Source organism: Pristiophorus japonicus, chromosome 20, assembly GCF_044704955.1.
Source record: "Pristiophorus japonicus isolate sPriJap1 chromosome 20, sPriJap1.hap1, whole genome shotgun sequence".
Classification (NCBI taxonomy): Eukaryota; Metazoa; Chordata; class Chondrichthyes; family Pristiophoridae; genus Pristiophorus; species Pristiophorus japonicus.
In genome coordinates, this window is record NC_091996.1 from 20,330,892 (window position 1) to 20,345,536 (window position 14,645).

At 46.9% G+C, this 14,645-nt stretch overlaps 1 protein-coding gene across 1 annotated transcript in view; it reads left to right on the forward strand.

Moving 5' to 3' along the window:
* Nucleotides 1–14,645, forward strand: part of stom (stomatin) — a 67,447-nt gene that overhangs the window by 30,512 nt on the left and 22,290 nt on the right. The window contains exon 4 of the mRNA XM_070862580.1: nucleotides 13,941–14,023. Within this exon, the coding sequence (XP_070718681.1) occupies nucleotides 13,941–14,023 (83 nt within the window). The remainder of the gene's footprint in view (nucleotides 1–13,940; nucleotides 14,024–14,645) is intronic.

The following is a 14,645-nucleotide window of genomic DNA, read 5'->3' on the forward strand; positions in this document are numbered from 1 at the left end:
AGAAACCTCTGAGCCCCCCCCCCGGCCCAGCCCCCCCCCCCGTCGCCCAACAACCTCAACCCACACCCTTCCCTCAGCCCTATTGACATATGTTTAAAAACACCGAAAACACACCCTCAATCCCGGCTACGGACACTGATGCAACCCCATTGGCAGGCTTAATATACCACCACAAATCACCCCTCCCAGCCGCCCCTGAACGGCACCATCTTCATACCTTCACAATGAAACCTCTGACCCCCGCACAACAAGCTCGGCTCACACCCTTACCTCAGCCCTATCGACATTGCCAAATCCGAGCTGCGCTGCACATGCCCGTCCATTGGAGTGGCGTCAAAAATGTAAGTTTTTTTCCCCCCGCGCATGTGCAGAAGGCCTGGCGTCGTTTTTCGGCGCAGACAGCAGGCTCCACCCCCCACCACCCCCGAGGCGACTGGACACACCCCGAATTCCATTTACAGATCGGGGAAAGTTTGGACAAATATTTATGGCGCATTTCTGCCCCTAAAAACCCGACGTAACTCTTGGCAAAATTGAGCCCCAGGAACTTGCGCGCACACACACACATCTATGCTGACACTCCAGTGCAGTGCTGAGGTGCCGTCTTTCGGATGAGACGTTAAACCGAGGCCCTATCTGCCCCCTCGGGTGGGAGTAAAAGATCCCACAGCACTATTTTGAAGAAGAGCAGGGGAGTTATCCCCGGTGTCCTGGGACAATATTTATCCCTCAATCAACATAACAAAAAACAGATTATCTGATCATTATCACATTGCACTTTGTGGGAGCTTGCTGTGCGTAAATTGGCTGCCGCGTTTCCCACATTACAACAGTGACTACTTCAAAAAATACTTAATTGGCTGTAAAGCGCCTTGAGACGTCCGATGGTCGTGAAAGGCGCTATATAAATGCACGTTTTTTGAAGTCTTTTAGCAGTATATCTGTAGCCTAAATTACCTCCGACCAAAAGATGCATTGTTGTGCCTCCAACATCAATATACTTCAGGTGTCAGACTGTGAATGATGGGATTGGGTAAATCCAGCCTCAGACGGTGGTTTGCTATTGGCTGCAAGGGTCCCCCTAAGTGATGGGAGATCGGGCAGTGTCTGTCCACCCAGACATTAGTGAACCTGGCCCCATGGCACGCAACTGACACTTAACCTTCAGCCTGGCTTAGGGCTGATTGTGTGGTTAATGAGAATTACTGTAATTGCACCCGGGCAGGATGTGGTACTTCTCCTAAAGTCAGGACTAATTCCACTTTATTCCGATTCAACATCTAACCACGCTGTACCCAACCTCTGTGCTGATACCAGGTTAATGAATGTGGAAACTGTTCCATTCTCCTGTACTTGGAAGCACTTTAAGTACAAAAGTCCACCAGAAAAATCTGGTGATGTACACGTGCAGATTATCACAATAAGATCTGCCATTTATGTCAATGTGTATACCTTTTAGAATTGTATCTCTTTATCCCCACTGCACCTCTGTAGGAAAAGTACCTGCCTTGTGCAGGCAGCCAATCCTTGATTTGAAGCTGGTATTTTTCCCCCTGACCGTTCGTTGTATTCCAATAATCTGTGTGGGAGCTCTGGAGGACTTCTGTATATTTGCCTATAGTAATTGTGTACATTTGTGTACATTTTGTAGTTGTAATTGTGTAGATTTCAGCCCGATTACTGAAAGTATAGTTATCCCAGGTCAGATAAAGCATTTGTGTGGGCGGGGAAATTTTCCATTACTTACTGTAGCAGCTGGTCATGTTGCAAACCAGTTGTTGACTAACTAACTTTTTTAACTCCCTTACACCCTCTGACTGAAACTGCGACCTATTAGTACTTGTCTGGTACAAATCTTAAAGGGGCCATCGGTTTAAATAAATGGCCCCAAATTATTTACAGATGGTGCTGCGGGAACGTTAGCATGAACTTTGTTCTGCAACATGATCACATAAAATTGGCGCCGTTTGAGCCCGCTTTTGAAGTGCACGGGCAAAAGCTCACGGCTGTTTCTTGTTTTTCTCTCCGTGGACTGTGGGAGCTGGTTCAGCTGTGGTTATTTTTAACCAGGGTCTACACTGCTGCCACTTGCTGTGTGATGTTATGCTAGCAGCAAACAAGTTCAGGCTTGCAAACCTGAGGTTTGAAAGAGCGGGGGACAAAAAAAAAACAAGCCCTGGTCTTTGCAGAACTAAAGCGTGGCTGGGCTGTGTCGTGTGTGTCTCCAAGCAAACCCTTTATACACCGGGGTGTGTCTGTACTCTGCGATTGTACAGTGGTATACTGCAGCTAATCGTTTCAATCCCCCCCCCCCCCCCTCTCCGTTTGGGGTGGGGGGGGGGTGGTGCATCTGAGAGAGGAGGCATGAAATATATCCTGTTGGTCCTAGCCTACTGCAGAACTAAAGCTGGTTTCCAACAGTTAACCGACAGACGCAGTGATGGGCAGACACTGACTTGAACTCGTCTAGCCAGCCATTTGTTTACCAGCCAACCTGCTCCACACACACATTCTTGTATAAGCTGCATGAGCAGGGCTGCTTAACTTTGCAAAGCCAAATCTTCTTTGGAAATAAATGCTGGTAAATGCACAGCATGTTGATGAAACACCTGGGAGAAACCTCTTCATATTGCAATATCCAGTTTCTCTTTCCCTTTTTTTTTCCTCCTTCCTCATTTTGTGGTTTAAAAGCTGCCGTTCCAAACTGAGCTTGCAACCTTTGAATTGTTTATGTTCTATTGCTTATCTCCAAACCTGGCACTGAGCTCATGGTCTACAGAGCAGTAATGATACCCGCCCTCCAATATGCTTCAGAGACATGGACTATGTGCAGCAGGCACCTCAAAGCACTGGGAGAAACCTAGAAACATAGAAAATAGATGCAGGAGCAGGCCATTCAGTCCTTCGAGCCTGCACCACCATTCAATAAGATCATGGCTGATCATTCCTTCAGTACCCCTTTCCTGCTTTCTCTCCATACCCCTTGATCCCCTTCACCGTAAGAGCCATATCTAACTCCCTCTTTAATATATCCAGTGAATTGGCATCAACAACTCCCTGCGGCAGGGAATTCCACAGGTTAACAACTCTCTGAGTGAAGAAGTTTCTCCTCATCTCAGTCCTAAATGGCCTACCCCTTATCCTAAGACTATGTCCCCTGGTTCTGGACTTCCCCAACATCGGGAACATTCTTCCCGCATCTAACCTGTCCAGTCCCGTCAGAATCTTGTATGTTTCTATGAGATCCCCTCTCATCTTTCTAAACTCCAGTGAATAAAGGCCCAGTTGATCCAGTCTCTCCTCATGTGACAGCCTAGGAGGTACCACCATCAATGCTGCCTCCGCAAAATCCTGCCAATCCATTGACAGGATAGGCGCACCAAAGTCTGCATTGACCACGCTCGATCAGCTCCGATGGACGGGCCACATTGTCCGCATGCCTGATACTAGACTCCCGAAACAAGCACTCTACTCTGAGCTCCGACACCACAAGCGAGTCCCAGGAGGGCAGAGAAAACACTTCAAGGACACCCTCAAAGCCTCCTTGAACAAATGTAACAACCCCACCGACTCTTGGGACTCCCCGGCCCAAGACCCCTCAAAGTGGAGGAGAAGCATTCGCGAAGGCGCCGAGTCTCTTTGTCGGGAGCATGTGGAAGCCAAGTACAAACAGTGGAAGGAGCGTATGACAAACCAAGCACCCCACCCACCCGTCCCTTCAATCACTGTCTGCCCCACCTGTGACCGAGACTGTAGATCCCACATTAGTCTTATCCGTCACCTTAGAACTCATTTTAGTGTGGAAGCAAGTCATCCGCGACTCCGGGAGACTGCCTGCAAGAAAGGTTCTAAGCAAAGTATGTTTCAGTGCCTGCGTATCTGATTGCATTTATTCATGGTTAAAGTCTGATCTGTTTCCCCTCGTGGGGGAATCTAGAACAGGGGGGCAGAGTTTCAGAATAAGGCGGCGATGAGGAGGAATTTCTTCTGAGGATTATGAATCTTTGGAATTCTCTACCCTAGAGAGCTGAGTCATTGAATATATTCAAGGCTGAGATAGACAGATCCTTGAACTGTAGGGAAGTCGAGGGTTATGGGGAGCGGGCAGGAAAGTGGATTGGAAGCCAAGATCAGATCAGCCATGACTTTGTTGGATGGCAGAGCAGGCTCCGGAGGCCGTATGGCCTACTCTTCTTTCTTATGTTCTTACTTCTCCAACACCCTTTTTTAATCTGCCAAATATCTTTAATGTATGCAATTTGTTGTCCGTAATTCCTTCGCACTTGGAAGGAATGGATGACTGTGCCCCAGTCATAGAAGCTGCATTTAGTTGGAAATTCTAAACTCTCTTTGTGCTTGTAACCCAGCAAGAGATTAATGGTTTAGCTGCAGCATTGAGTTAGATAAGGTAGGATTATTGGACCGTATCTACTTGGTGTGTCATGATATGGCATTCAAGGAATTTAAACAAGTTATGGCATTGAGACTTTACACAAAACTAGTTGCAACGTGACTCGTGACTTAAAAATTATCTTCCGATGTCCTTCCTCTCCCATTGTTTGTTTAGATGCCTGAGGTACATAGCAAGATGAGAGAAATATATCTAGGAGAAGTCATGTGGTAGCATACAGGGACAACAACCTGTATTTATATAGCACCTTTTAAAGAGTATTAAGAGGTTAAAAAAAAATTGACACCGAGCCGATAGAGGAGAAATTAGGACAGGTGATCAAATGCTTGGTCAAAGAGGTAGGTTTTAAGGAGGGTCTTGAAGAAGGAAAGAGAGACGGAGGAGAGGTTTAGGCAGGGAATTCTGGAGCTTGGGGCCTAGGCAATGCTCAAGTGGGCAAAATTCGAGGAGCGCAGACATCTTTGAGATGGGGGGGGGTTGGGGGCCTGGAGGAGATTAGAGAGATAGGGAGGGGCGAGGCCATGGAGGGATTTGAAAATAAGGATGAGAATTTTGAAATCGAGGCATTGCTTAACCGGGAGTCATTGTAGGTCAGCGAGTACAGTGTTGATGGGTGAACGGGACTTGGTGCAAGTTAGGATATGAACTGCTGAGTTTTTGATCACCTCGAGTCTATGTAGGGTAAAATGTGGGAGGCCAGCCAAGAGTGCGTTGGAATAGTCAAGTCTCGAGGTAACAAAGGCATGGATGAGGGCTTCTGCAGTGGATGAGCTGAGGCAAGGGCAGAGACGGGCAATGTTACGGAGGTAGAAATAGACGGTCTTAGTTATACTGTGGATATGTGGTCAAAAGCTAATTTCAGGGTCAAATATAACACTAAGGTTGCGAACAGTCTGGTTCAGCTTCAGACAGAAGTTGGGGAGAGGGATGGAGTTAGTGGCTAGGGAATGGAGTTTGTGGCGGGGACCGAAAATAATGGCTTCACTTCCCAATATTCAACTGGAGAAAATTTCTGCTCATCCAGAACTGAATGTCGGACAAGCAGTCTGACAATTTAGAGACCGTGGAGGGGTCGAGAGAGGTGGTAGTGAGGTAGAGCTGTGGGTGTCGTCAGCGTACATGTGGAAACTAACGCTGTCGCCAAGGGGCAACATGTAGATGAGAAATAAGAGATTAGATTGAGAGAATTTTCAATAATCGAATCTTTTTGGAGTTGGAGCCTGGGCTGAGAGAGATCATTGAAACCAGAGTAGAAACCTTGTATCTCAAGCCAGGTGCTCTTCCTGTTGTTGGGATAGCCTAAGCAAGTACTGTTCCGTCTGGGAACTGGGAACCACAAACCCCTGTAGTGTGAGTGAGGGGAAATGAGATTGAGGTCTAGAGCTGAGAGACTTTGCGATCAAAGGCAGAGAGAAAAAGCACAAGGCCGGAGATGGGGAGGGCACATAGTGGTCCCGAGGTCTGAAAATGGGCCAGGAAAGGAATGCATTGACAACCCCAAGGTGAAAGGTGTAGAGAGGCGAGCAAAACTCGGGCTTGAATTTTGTGTTTGGGGCCCAGAACAGCATTGCTGCTACTTGAGTCGGGGAGAGACACTGCCGTACGTGGAGAGCATAAATTTAACCAGGATAGTCCATGTCGGGACAGGCAGATTGCCCAGTTTCCAAAATGCTGATCCTGACGCTTTCCCGATTTTTAGTTTCTAAGAACGGCACTCGCTGTATCTGCAGCTTGGAAGTTGAGCAAGTCTTTCTAGGCACTCCCAATATCGCTCTCCCATTATTCAGGAGCGCCCGATTGTGCCTCCAATTTGGGAAGTGGGACGGAGCCAGCGACAGTGGGACAGGAGACAGCCCTGAAAGTTCTGCCACGGGAGCAGAGCTGCAGCACTGGCGGGGGTTTCTTTGGATAGGGACTGAATGTCTGCATGTCGTTGTCCTCATCATCATCATAGGCAGTCCCTCGGAATCGAGGAAGACTTGCTTCCAATCTTAAAATGAGTCCTGAGGGGACTGAGCAGTCCAATACGAGAACCACAGTCCCTGTCACAGGTGGGGCAGATAGTCGTTGAGGGAAAGGGTGGGTGGGACTGTTTTGCCGCACGCTCTTTCTGCTGCCTGCATTTGTTTTCTGCATGCTCTCGGCGATGAGACTCGAGGAACTGAGCGCCCTCCCGGATGCACTTCCTCCACTTAGCGACTCCCAGGTGTCAGTGGAGATGTTGCACTTTATCAGGGAGGCTTTGAGGGTGTCTTTGTAACGTTTCCGCTGCCCACCCTTGGCTCATTTGCCGTGAAGGAGTTCCGAGTAGAGCGCTTGCTTTGGGAGTCTCGTGTCTGGCATGTGAACAATGTGGCCCGCCCAGCTGAGCTAGCATTCGAATGGAGCAATCAACCATGTTAGGGACTCACTGCAATCATACGATGTTAAAAGATGTGCAGGCAATTTTGAAATGTGGAATGCTAAGAACTCCTCTTGGATTATATGGACATTCTGCGTCTTCTGTCTGTTTATCTTTGGCTTCTTGTTGCCATAAAGTGGAGAGGACCAGGTATGGGAAAAGCCAGAGCCTTCTCCAACAGCATGATCTTTGTAAAGTAGTACATCTTCTGTCTTGACTGAATTTCCCTGCATCGGACGCACATAAACTCTGCATTTTGCAAATAGAACCTCTCACCTTGAGCTGCAGGAAATCTTCCATACGTTTTAATGACACGTGTGAGTGAACTTGGGCCTTGGGCCTGGAACTTTTAACGGTGTTTCGCAACTCTGAATTCCTTGATGGAAATGTCTGTGAAGATGTTTTCTTATGCGTTTGAGCTCTCGTGACCACTAGCTGTGCCAAATAAATTAAGCAACAAAGGGGAACTACAAACTATTTCCTGTTTAATCTACAGCCGAGCGGCCAGAGAAAATCTTTTGACTTGGTAAAAGTGGCACATGACCCTCTGCTCGGAATCTATCAGATGACTGAAATAAACGTTGTGGTTTTATGACCTACTTACAAACTGGACTGTGATGTCTTCCCTCCAGTCATGGTAACTTACCTTGTCCCAAAGTATTCCAGGAACTGTTTCATCTTGGCAAAGGGTTTAGTGGCAGCAGCAGTGATGTTGGATCTGATTGTGGGTTTGAGTAAGGAGGCTAGGTGAATGTGTTCTGTAGCATTTTAAAAATGGCAGTGGTCCAGGCACCGCACCAAGCTATCTGTACTGCGCTCGAGTATACAGGCCACACCTGGTGTAGTGTACTTGTGAATTACTCCATGAGGCAATGTGTTGCACTCAAACTGTAGTGACCTTGATCCTTTATTCGTAACTCGAGTGAGGCAGCCGCATGGTGGCTGCCCTTTTATACAGCCCCTGCCACCAGGGCAGGAAAGCCCGGTCTCCACCAGTTGCACCCTCTAGTGGTGGCCGCATAGTATAAACACAGTGTAACCCTTATTGACAGTACATCAGGTAAACAAGTCTCCATCTTGTGCAACTATACAGTGACTACACAGAGTATATCTATAGTCTGCATATATAACATCTGGAGTACGGTGTACAGTTCTGGTGCCCTTACCCAAGGAGAGACATACTTTTCTTCGAGGGAGTGCAATGAAGGTTCACTAGACTGATTCCTGGCAGAGCAGGCTCGAAGGGACAAATGGCCTACTCCAGCTCCTATTTCTTATTCATTCCTTATCGATCTCTGGTACGGGAGCATAGTGGTTATGTTACTGAACCAAGTAATCCAGAGGCCTGGACTAATTATCTGGGGACGTGATCTCAAATCCCATTTAACTTGTTAATTACATTTTTCAAAAACTAGTATCAGTAATGGTGACCATGAAACTACTGAATTGTCGTAAAAGCCCATCTGGGTCACTAATGTCCTTTTAGGGAAGGAAATCTTCCGCCCTTAACCCGGTCTGGCCTATATGTGACTCCAGACTCAAAGCAATGTGGTTGACTCTTAACTGTCCTTAACTGTCGCCTCGCGAGCCACTCCGTTACATAAGGCAGCTCACTTTCTCGAGGGCAATTGGGGACGGGCAATAAATGCTGGTCTCGCCAGCGACACTCGCATGAACAAATAAATTACAAAAAGTGGCTGGATAATTTTTTGAAGCTAGTGTCCGTAATGGTGACCATGAAACTACTGGTGCGGTAGCAGAGTGGTTATGTTACTGAACACCGCTGAAGCTAAAGGCTTGTTGCACTTGATAAATGTGCACTAATCAGATTCGGGTGTCTACGTGTAGGTGGATGGATTCCCTTTGGAAACATTTCTGCTGCAAACAATGTGGTTGCAGATTCCATTACCTGATGCAGACTGACCGCTCTGCTGCTCCGTTATCGGCCAAGAGCTGACGTGTGGATTTCAGAGCGTCAATTCTCTCGCCCTTTTGTGGCGAGAGTTGAGGATTGTTAGCAGTCAGAAACCGTATAGCAATGCAGGGAGGCCCTCCACCATGCTTCACTTTCACCGGGTGCTGAATAGCTTCATTTTTAATTTTTTAAGCAGCTTTCGTAACACAAAGCTCGTCTGTCAAACGTTGACCGAAAAGGATTTTTTTCAGTTTCCTAACGTGGGGGGAGTTCTAAGGAACTTTTTTTTTTTTAGAAGTGGCTGTTTGGTGACTGAAGCTAGAAATATTTCAGAAATAGGCAGGCTTCAACATCAGTTTACTTTGAGTAGAAATTCTGCTGTGTGCAAAGGGTTTGATTTGAATTTTTTTCCCCTCCAACCCTCCTCCTGATCTGTTCATCAACCCCCCCTGCCCCGTGCATTTGTTGCGTTCACCTGGGCTCGCCTCTTATGCCAACAGCAAAAAGTAGGCAACTTCACTGAGAACTTCCATCAGTTCCTCCGTTGGTCTGGCCTTGCGGACCAGTCTGAAGCCTGAACACTTCCTTGTTCTGTTGGCTGCTGTAGGCATCAAACTGTGGGCCGTAAATCGTGGCCTCTCCGGATGTGTACGACGTGCGCAAGTTCTGCCTTTGGGTGCGCAGAGCGCATGTGCCTAAACCCGGAACTTGTGCTATATCAAACTGTTCCAATGTATCCCTGGGAGAATGGGCCTTCCCGGGTGGAGATATGGGCTATTTGCCCAGCAAATGTCTTTAAAACTCTTGCGCCTGGTAAAGGCAGGCTTCAGGCCTGCTTTTAAACGTTAGAAAAATTAAATTTCATCGCTAATTTTTAAATTAAATACCCTGTCCATTAAGGTAAGAAACATTTGAAATATTTCCCCCCCCCATAAATATATTTTTTTCCTAAAACATTTAATTTAATTCAATTTCAATTAATTTTAAATATCTGATGTGTTTTTTTTTTTATTCATTGAGTTGTGTTTTTGGGGGTATTCTCATTGATAGTAATGGGAGCTCGGACAAGCGGAACTCATTATCCATGAGAATACTAGATAGTGATTGGTGGTCCCGGCCCACATGATCCCAGGATGCGCTCACGTTCCTGGGATGCGTTGGGCCTCTGCGCTGGGCTGTGCATCTAGGCCTCTGATCCGATGTGTTTGTTCCTCCGGGACCACCAGGTCCTTTCGTTCAAAAAAATTTGGGTCAAAGGCATCTGCTCGTGGGAAGCCTCCGAACACAATTTTGGCCCGTAGCTTTTGTCTTTGGGACTTCAAAGACTCTGATCTGATGGGAGACCCTGTATTTGAACAGCAAGAATTTCTCCCCCCCCCCGCCATTGGAAGGACTTGTATGGAGGAAAATCTTGTCCTTTTGTGATTTTGGGGGGTGGGGGATATATATTTTGAAACCTCTTTTATTTCACCAAGATTGGCCTCCCACTTTCCATTTTCCCCCACTATAAGGGGAAAATTTGGTGGTGGGAGAGGAGGGAGACACAGGCCTTAAAAGACACATGACCCCCTAATCTCGTGTCCGCTGTACAATTGAATCCAATTACAGCACTGGGGACCTAGAGCTGGGTGTAAAGTAAGAACATGCAATTGAAATTGGAAAAGGAGAATGAGCATTCTCTTTATGGCAACCCAAGCATTTGCCTGAAGGCATGTTGCTATTCAATCACAAGACTCATTTTACCTACCTAAAAATAGACAGCTGGAATGAGATGCCCAAGATCTCTAGAAGTTGCGAAACAGCCATGTTATTGTTGGGAGGAGGGAAGAAAGAGATAATAAGAACATAAGAAATAGGAACAGGAGTAGGCCATACGGCCCCTCAAGCCTGCTCCGCCATTCAGTAAGATCATGGCTGATTTGATCATGGACTCAGCTCCACTTCCCCGCCCGCTCCCCATAACCCCTTATCCCCCTATCTTTTAAGAAACTGTCTATTTCTGTCTTGAATTTATTCAATATCCCAGCTTCTACAGCTCTCTGGCAGCGAATTCCACAGATTTACAACCCTCTGAGAAGAAATTTCTCCTCATCTCTGTTTTAAATGGGCGGCCCCTTATTCTAAGGTCATGCCCTCTAGTTCTAGTCTCCCCCATCAGTGGAAACATCCTCTCTGCATCTACCTTGTCAAGCCCCCTCATAATCTTATACTTTTCAATAAGATCACCTCTCATTCTTCTGAATTCCAATGAGTAGAGGCCCAACCTACTCAACCTTTCCTCATTAGTCAACCCCTTCATCCCCGGAATCAACCTAGTGAACCTTCTCTGAACTGCCTCCAAAGCAAGTACATCCTTTCGTAAATATGGAAACCAAAACTGCACGCAGTATTCCAGGTGTGACCTCACCAATACCTTATATAGCTGTAGCAAGACTTCTCTGCTTTTATACTCCATCCCCTTTGCAATAAAGGCCAAGATTCCATTGGCCTTCCTGGTCACTTGCTGTACCTGCATACTATCCTTTTGTGTTTCATGCACAAGATAGAAGAACCTTGCTATTCCATTTAAACAGCTAGGTAATGAATGCACTGCCTGGAAGGGTGGTGAAAATAGATTCAATAGTAACTTTCAAAAAGGAAATGGATATATGCTTGACGAGGAAAAATGAGCAGGGCTATGGGGAAAGGGCAGGGGAGCAGGGGAGCAGGACTAATTGGGTAGCTCTTTGAAAGAGGCACGATAGGCCCCTTCTGTGCTGTATCATTCTATGATAGCCCAAACTGTTGAGTATCCCCTCAGAGTTAAAATGGACAACTCAGTGGAATATTGATTGGGGTGCTGATGTTGGGCTGATATGCAGTAAATTTTTGTATTTTGTAATTTCAAAAGTTATTATAAAGTTAAACAAACTTTTTTTTTTTACAAATGTGCTACTTCATTGAGTGCCTGATCTAGGACAAGTCTTTGTGACATCCATAAATCTTTTCCATAGGGGCACTCTGGGAGCTGTAGACCTCTGGTGTCTTGTGCTGCTTAACAAGTGCGAGGAGCTCATGGACTTTTGTTACTAAGATTGAGACCATCAGTTCAGCTGCTTCCCTCCCTTCCCCTAGCCCACCGGGCCAAACTTCCTCTAAAGATCCAACTTGCCCTCGCCCTGAACTTGCATCTTTCTCTCGTTTCTCTCCTATCTCCCCTCACCGCCTCATCCTGTCCAATGAGACCCACTTCCTGCTCCCTCGACCCTATTTCCACTAAACTACTGTTGCGTATGTAATAACTCAATAGGCTTAGTACCGCGAACTCAATCGGGTGCGACCTGACTACTTTTATTAGCTCTCAAAGTGAGGATTAAAACATGGAGGCTTTCTTTATATACAAGGGCTGCACGTGTGTGTCTATGGCCCAATGACCTCCGACGGTCGCTCCCCCTGGTGGCAGGTAAACCCAGGCATACATACATTACAACTGCTGACCACCCAACTTCCCTTCCTGGCTCCCATGTTAGCTGATACTGTTAATACTTCTCTCTCATCAGGTAATGTCCCCCTCCCCTTCAAACCTGCAATCATCACCCTTCTCCTCAAAAAAAACCCAACCTTGACCTCTCTGTCCTTGTAAACTACCACCCTAGCTCCAACCTCCCTTTCCTCTCGAGTCCTTGAACATGCCGTCGCCTCCCAAATCCATGCCATCTTTCCCGGACGTGCTTGAATCCTTCCAGTCGGGAACGTGCCCCAGCCATAGTACCGAAACGGCTCCTATCGAAGTCACAAACAGTGATAAACTGTCGCTCCTCGTCCTTCTCGACCTGTCTGCAACCTTTGACATGGTGGACCACACCATCCTTCTCCGCTTGTCCGACATCCAGTACTGGATGAGCAGAAATTTCCTCCAACTGTATATTGGGAAGACCGAAGCCATTGTCTTTGGCCCCTGCTTAAAAACTCTGTTCCCGAGCCACTGATTCATCCCTCTTCCTGCTGACTGTCTGAGGTTGAACCAGACTGTTTGCAAACTTGGTGTCTTCTTCGACCCCGAGATGAGCTTCCGACCACATATCCGCATCTCGTCTGTTGCTGAAACCCTCATCCGTGCCTTTGTTACCTCTAGTCTTGACTATTCCAACACACTCCTGGCCGGCCTCCCATCATCTACTTTCTGTTAACTTAAGGTAAGCCAAAACTCTGCTGCCCGTGTCCTAACTCGCACCAAGTCCTGTTCACCCATCACCCCTGTGCTCGCTGACCTACATTAGCTCCTGGTTGAGCAATGCCCTGTTTTTTTTTTTTTAATTAACTTTTCTCATCCTTGTTTTCAAATCCCTCTATGGCCTCGCCCCTTCCTATCTCTCTAACCTCCTCCAGCCCCACAACCCTTCGAGATATCTGCGCTCCTCCAATTTTGACCTCGTGTGCAGCCCCGGTTTCAATCGCTCCACCATTGGCGGCCGTGCCTTCAGCTGCCTGGGCCCCAAGCTCTGGAATTCCCTCCCTAAACCTCTCCGCCTCTCTACCTCCCTCTCCTCCTTTTAAGACGCTCCTCGAAACCTGTATCTTTGACCAAGCTTTTGGCCACCTGTCAGGATATCTCCTCCTGTGGCTCGGTGTCCAATCCTGTTTGGTAACATTCCCGTGAAGCGCCTTGGGACGTTTTACTGCATTAAAGGCGCTATATAAATGCAAGTTGTTGTTGCTTTGATGAAGAGCGAGAAGTGTTGCAGGCTGCCTGTTTATACTTGTGTTGTATTTGTTGCTGTGCATGTTTAATGAGACATACTGGGGGAAGGGACATTCTTCGTGTTTTAAAAATAGTTGCGTTGAGTTGGGGAAGGGAATGTGTCTCGCTGCCAGAACATTCTATTTTATTTGAGAACTAAAAATGCAAACATTAAGTTGTCTGTGGTACTTGCTAAAAATGTTATTTTTCTGGTAACATGTAGGGGCGTTATGTACACCACAGCCTTTAAAGATATGTAAAACTGGTACAGTGTGCCCTGTATTGGGACCAAATATTCTTAACCTGTCTGAATGATCAAAATATGGACATTATAAAACAATTTCAGGACTTCTATGCTAATTACAGTGGGACATGCTGTAATCCACACACGTAAACCATGTAAATCTTCCTTTTTTTTGTTTAACGTGCATCAGTTTGATGCTGTTTCTGTAACTTATTCTGAGTTTTCCCTCCCTCTCTCCTTTGACTGTAGGATTGTTCTTTGTCTTGCCCTGTACTGACTCCTTTGTTAAAGTGGACATGAGAACTATTTCATTTGACATTCCACCTCAAGAGGTAAGGTGTATGAACGTTCAATGTTGTACAATACTTCCTGGTACACTGTTGCTTCAGCTTAGCTTGTATTCTCCATCTTTCCCAATACCTTGCCTGTCTGTGTTTTGTTTGTAACCTAGGTGTCGTATTTGACCCTGAAATGAGCTTCCGGCCACACATCCGCAGCATAACTAAGTCCGCCTATTTCCACCTCCGTAGCATCCCCAGTCTCCGCCCCTGTGTCACCTCATCCATGCCTTTGTTACCTCTAGACTTGACTACTGCAACGCACTCCTGGCTGGCCTCTCACATTCTACCCTACAGAAACTTGAGGTCACCCAAAAACTCGGCTGCCCGTGTCCTAACTTGCACCAAGTCCCGCTCGCCCATCACCTCTATGCTCGCTGACCTATATTGGCTCCCGGTTAGGCAATGCCTTGATTTCAAGATTCTCATCCTTGTTTACAAATCCCTCCATGGCCTCGCCCCTCCCTATCTCCGTCATCTCCTTCAGCCTCACAACCCCCACCCCCACCCCCCCCCCCCCAGATGTCTGCGCTCCTCAAATTCTGCCATCTTGAGCATCCCTGATTTATAATCGCTCAACCATCGGTGGCCGTGTCTTCAACTGCCTGGGCCCTAA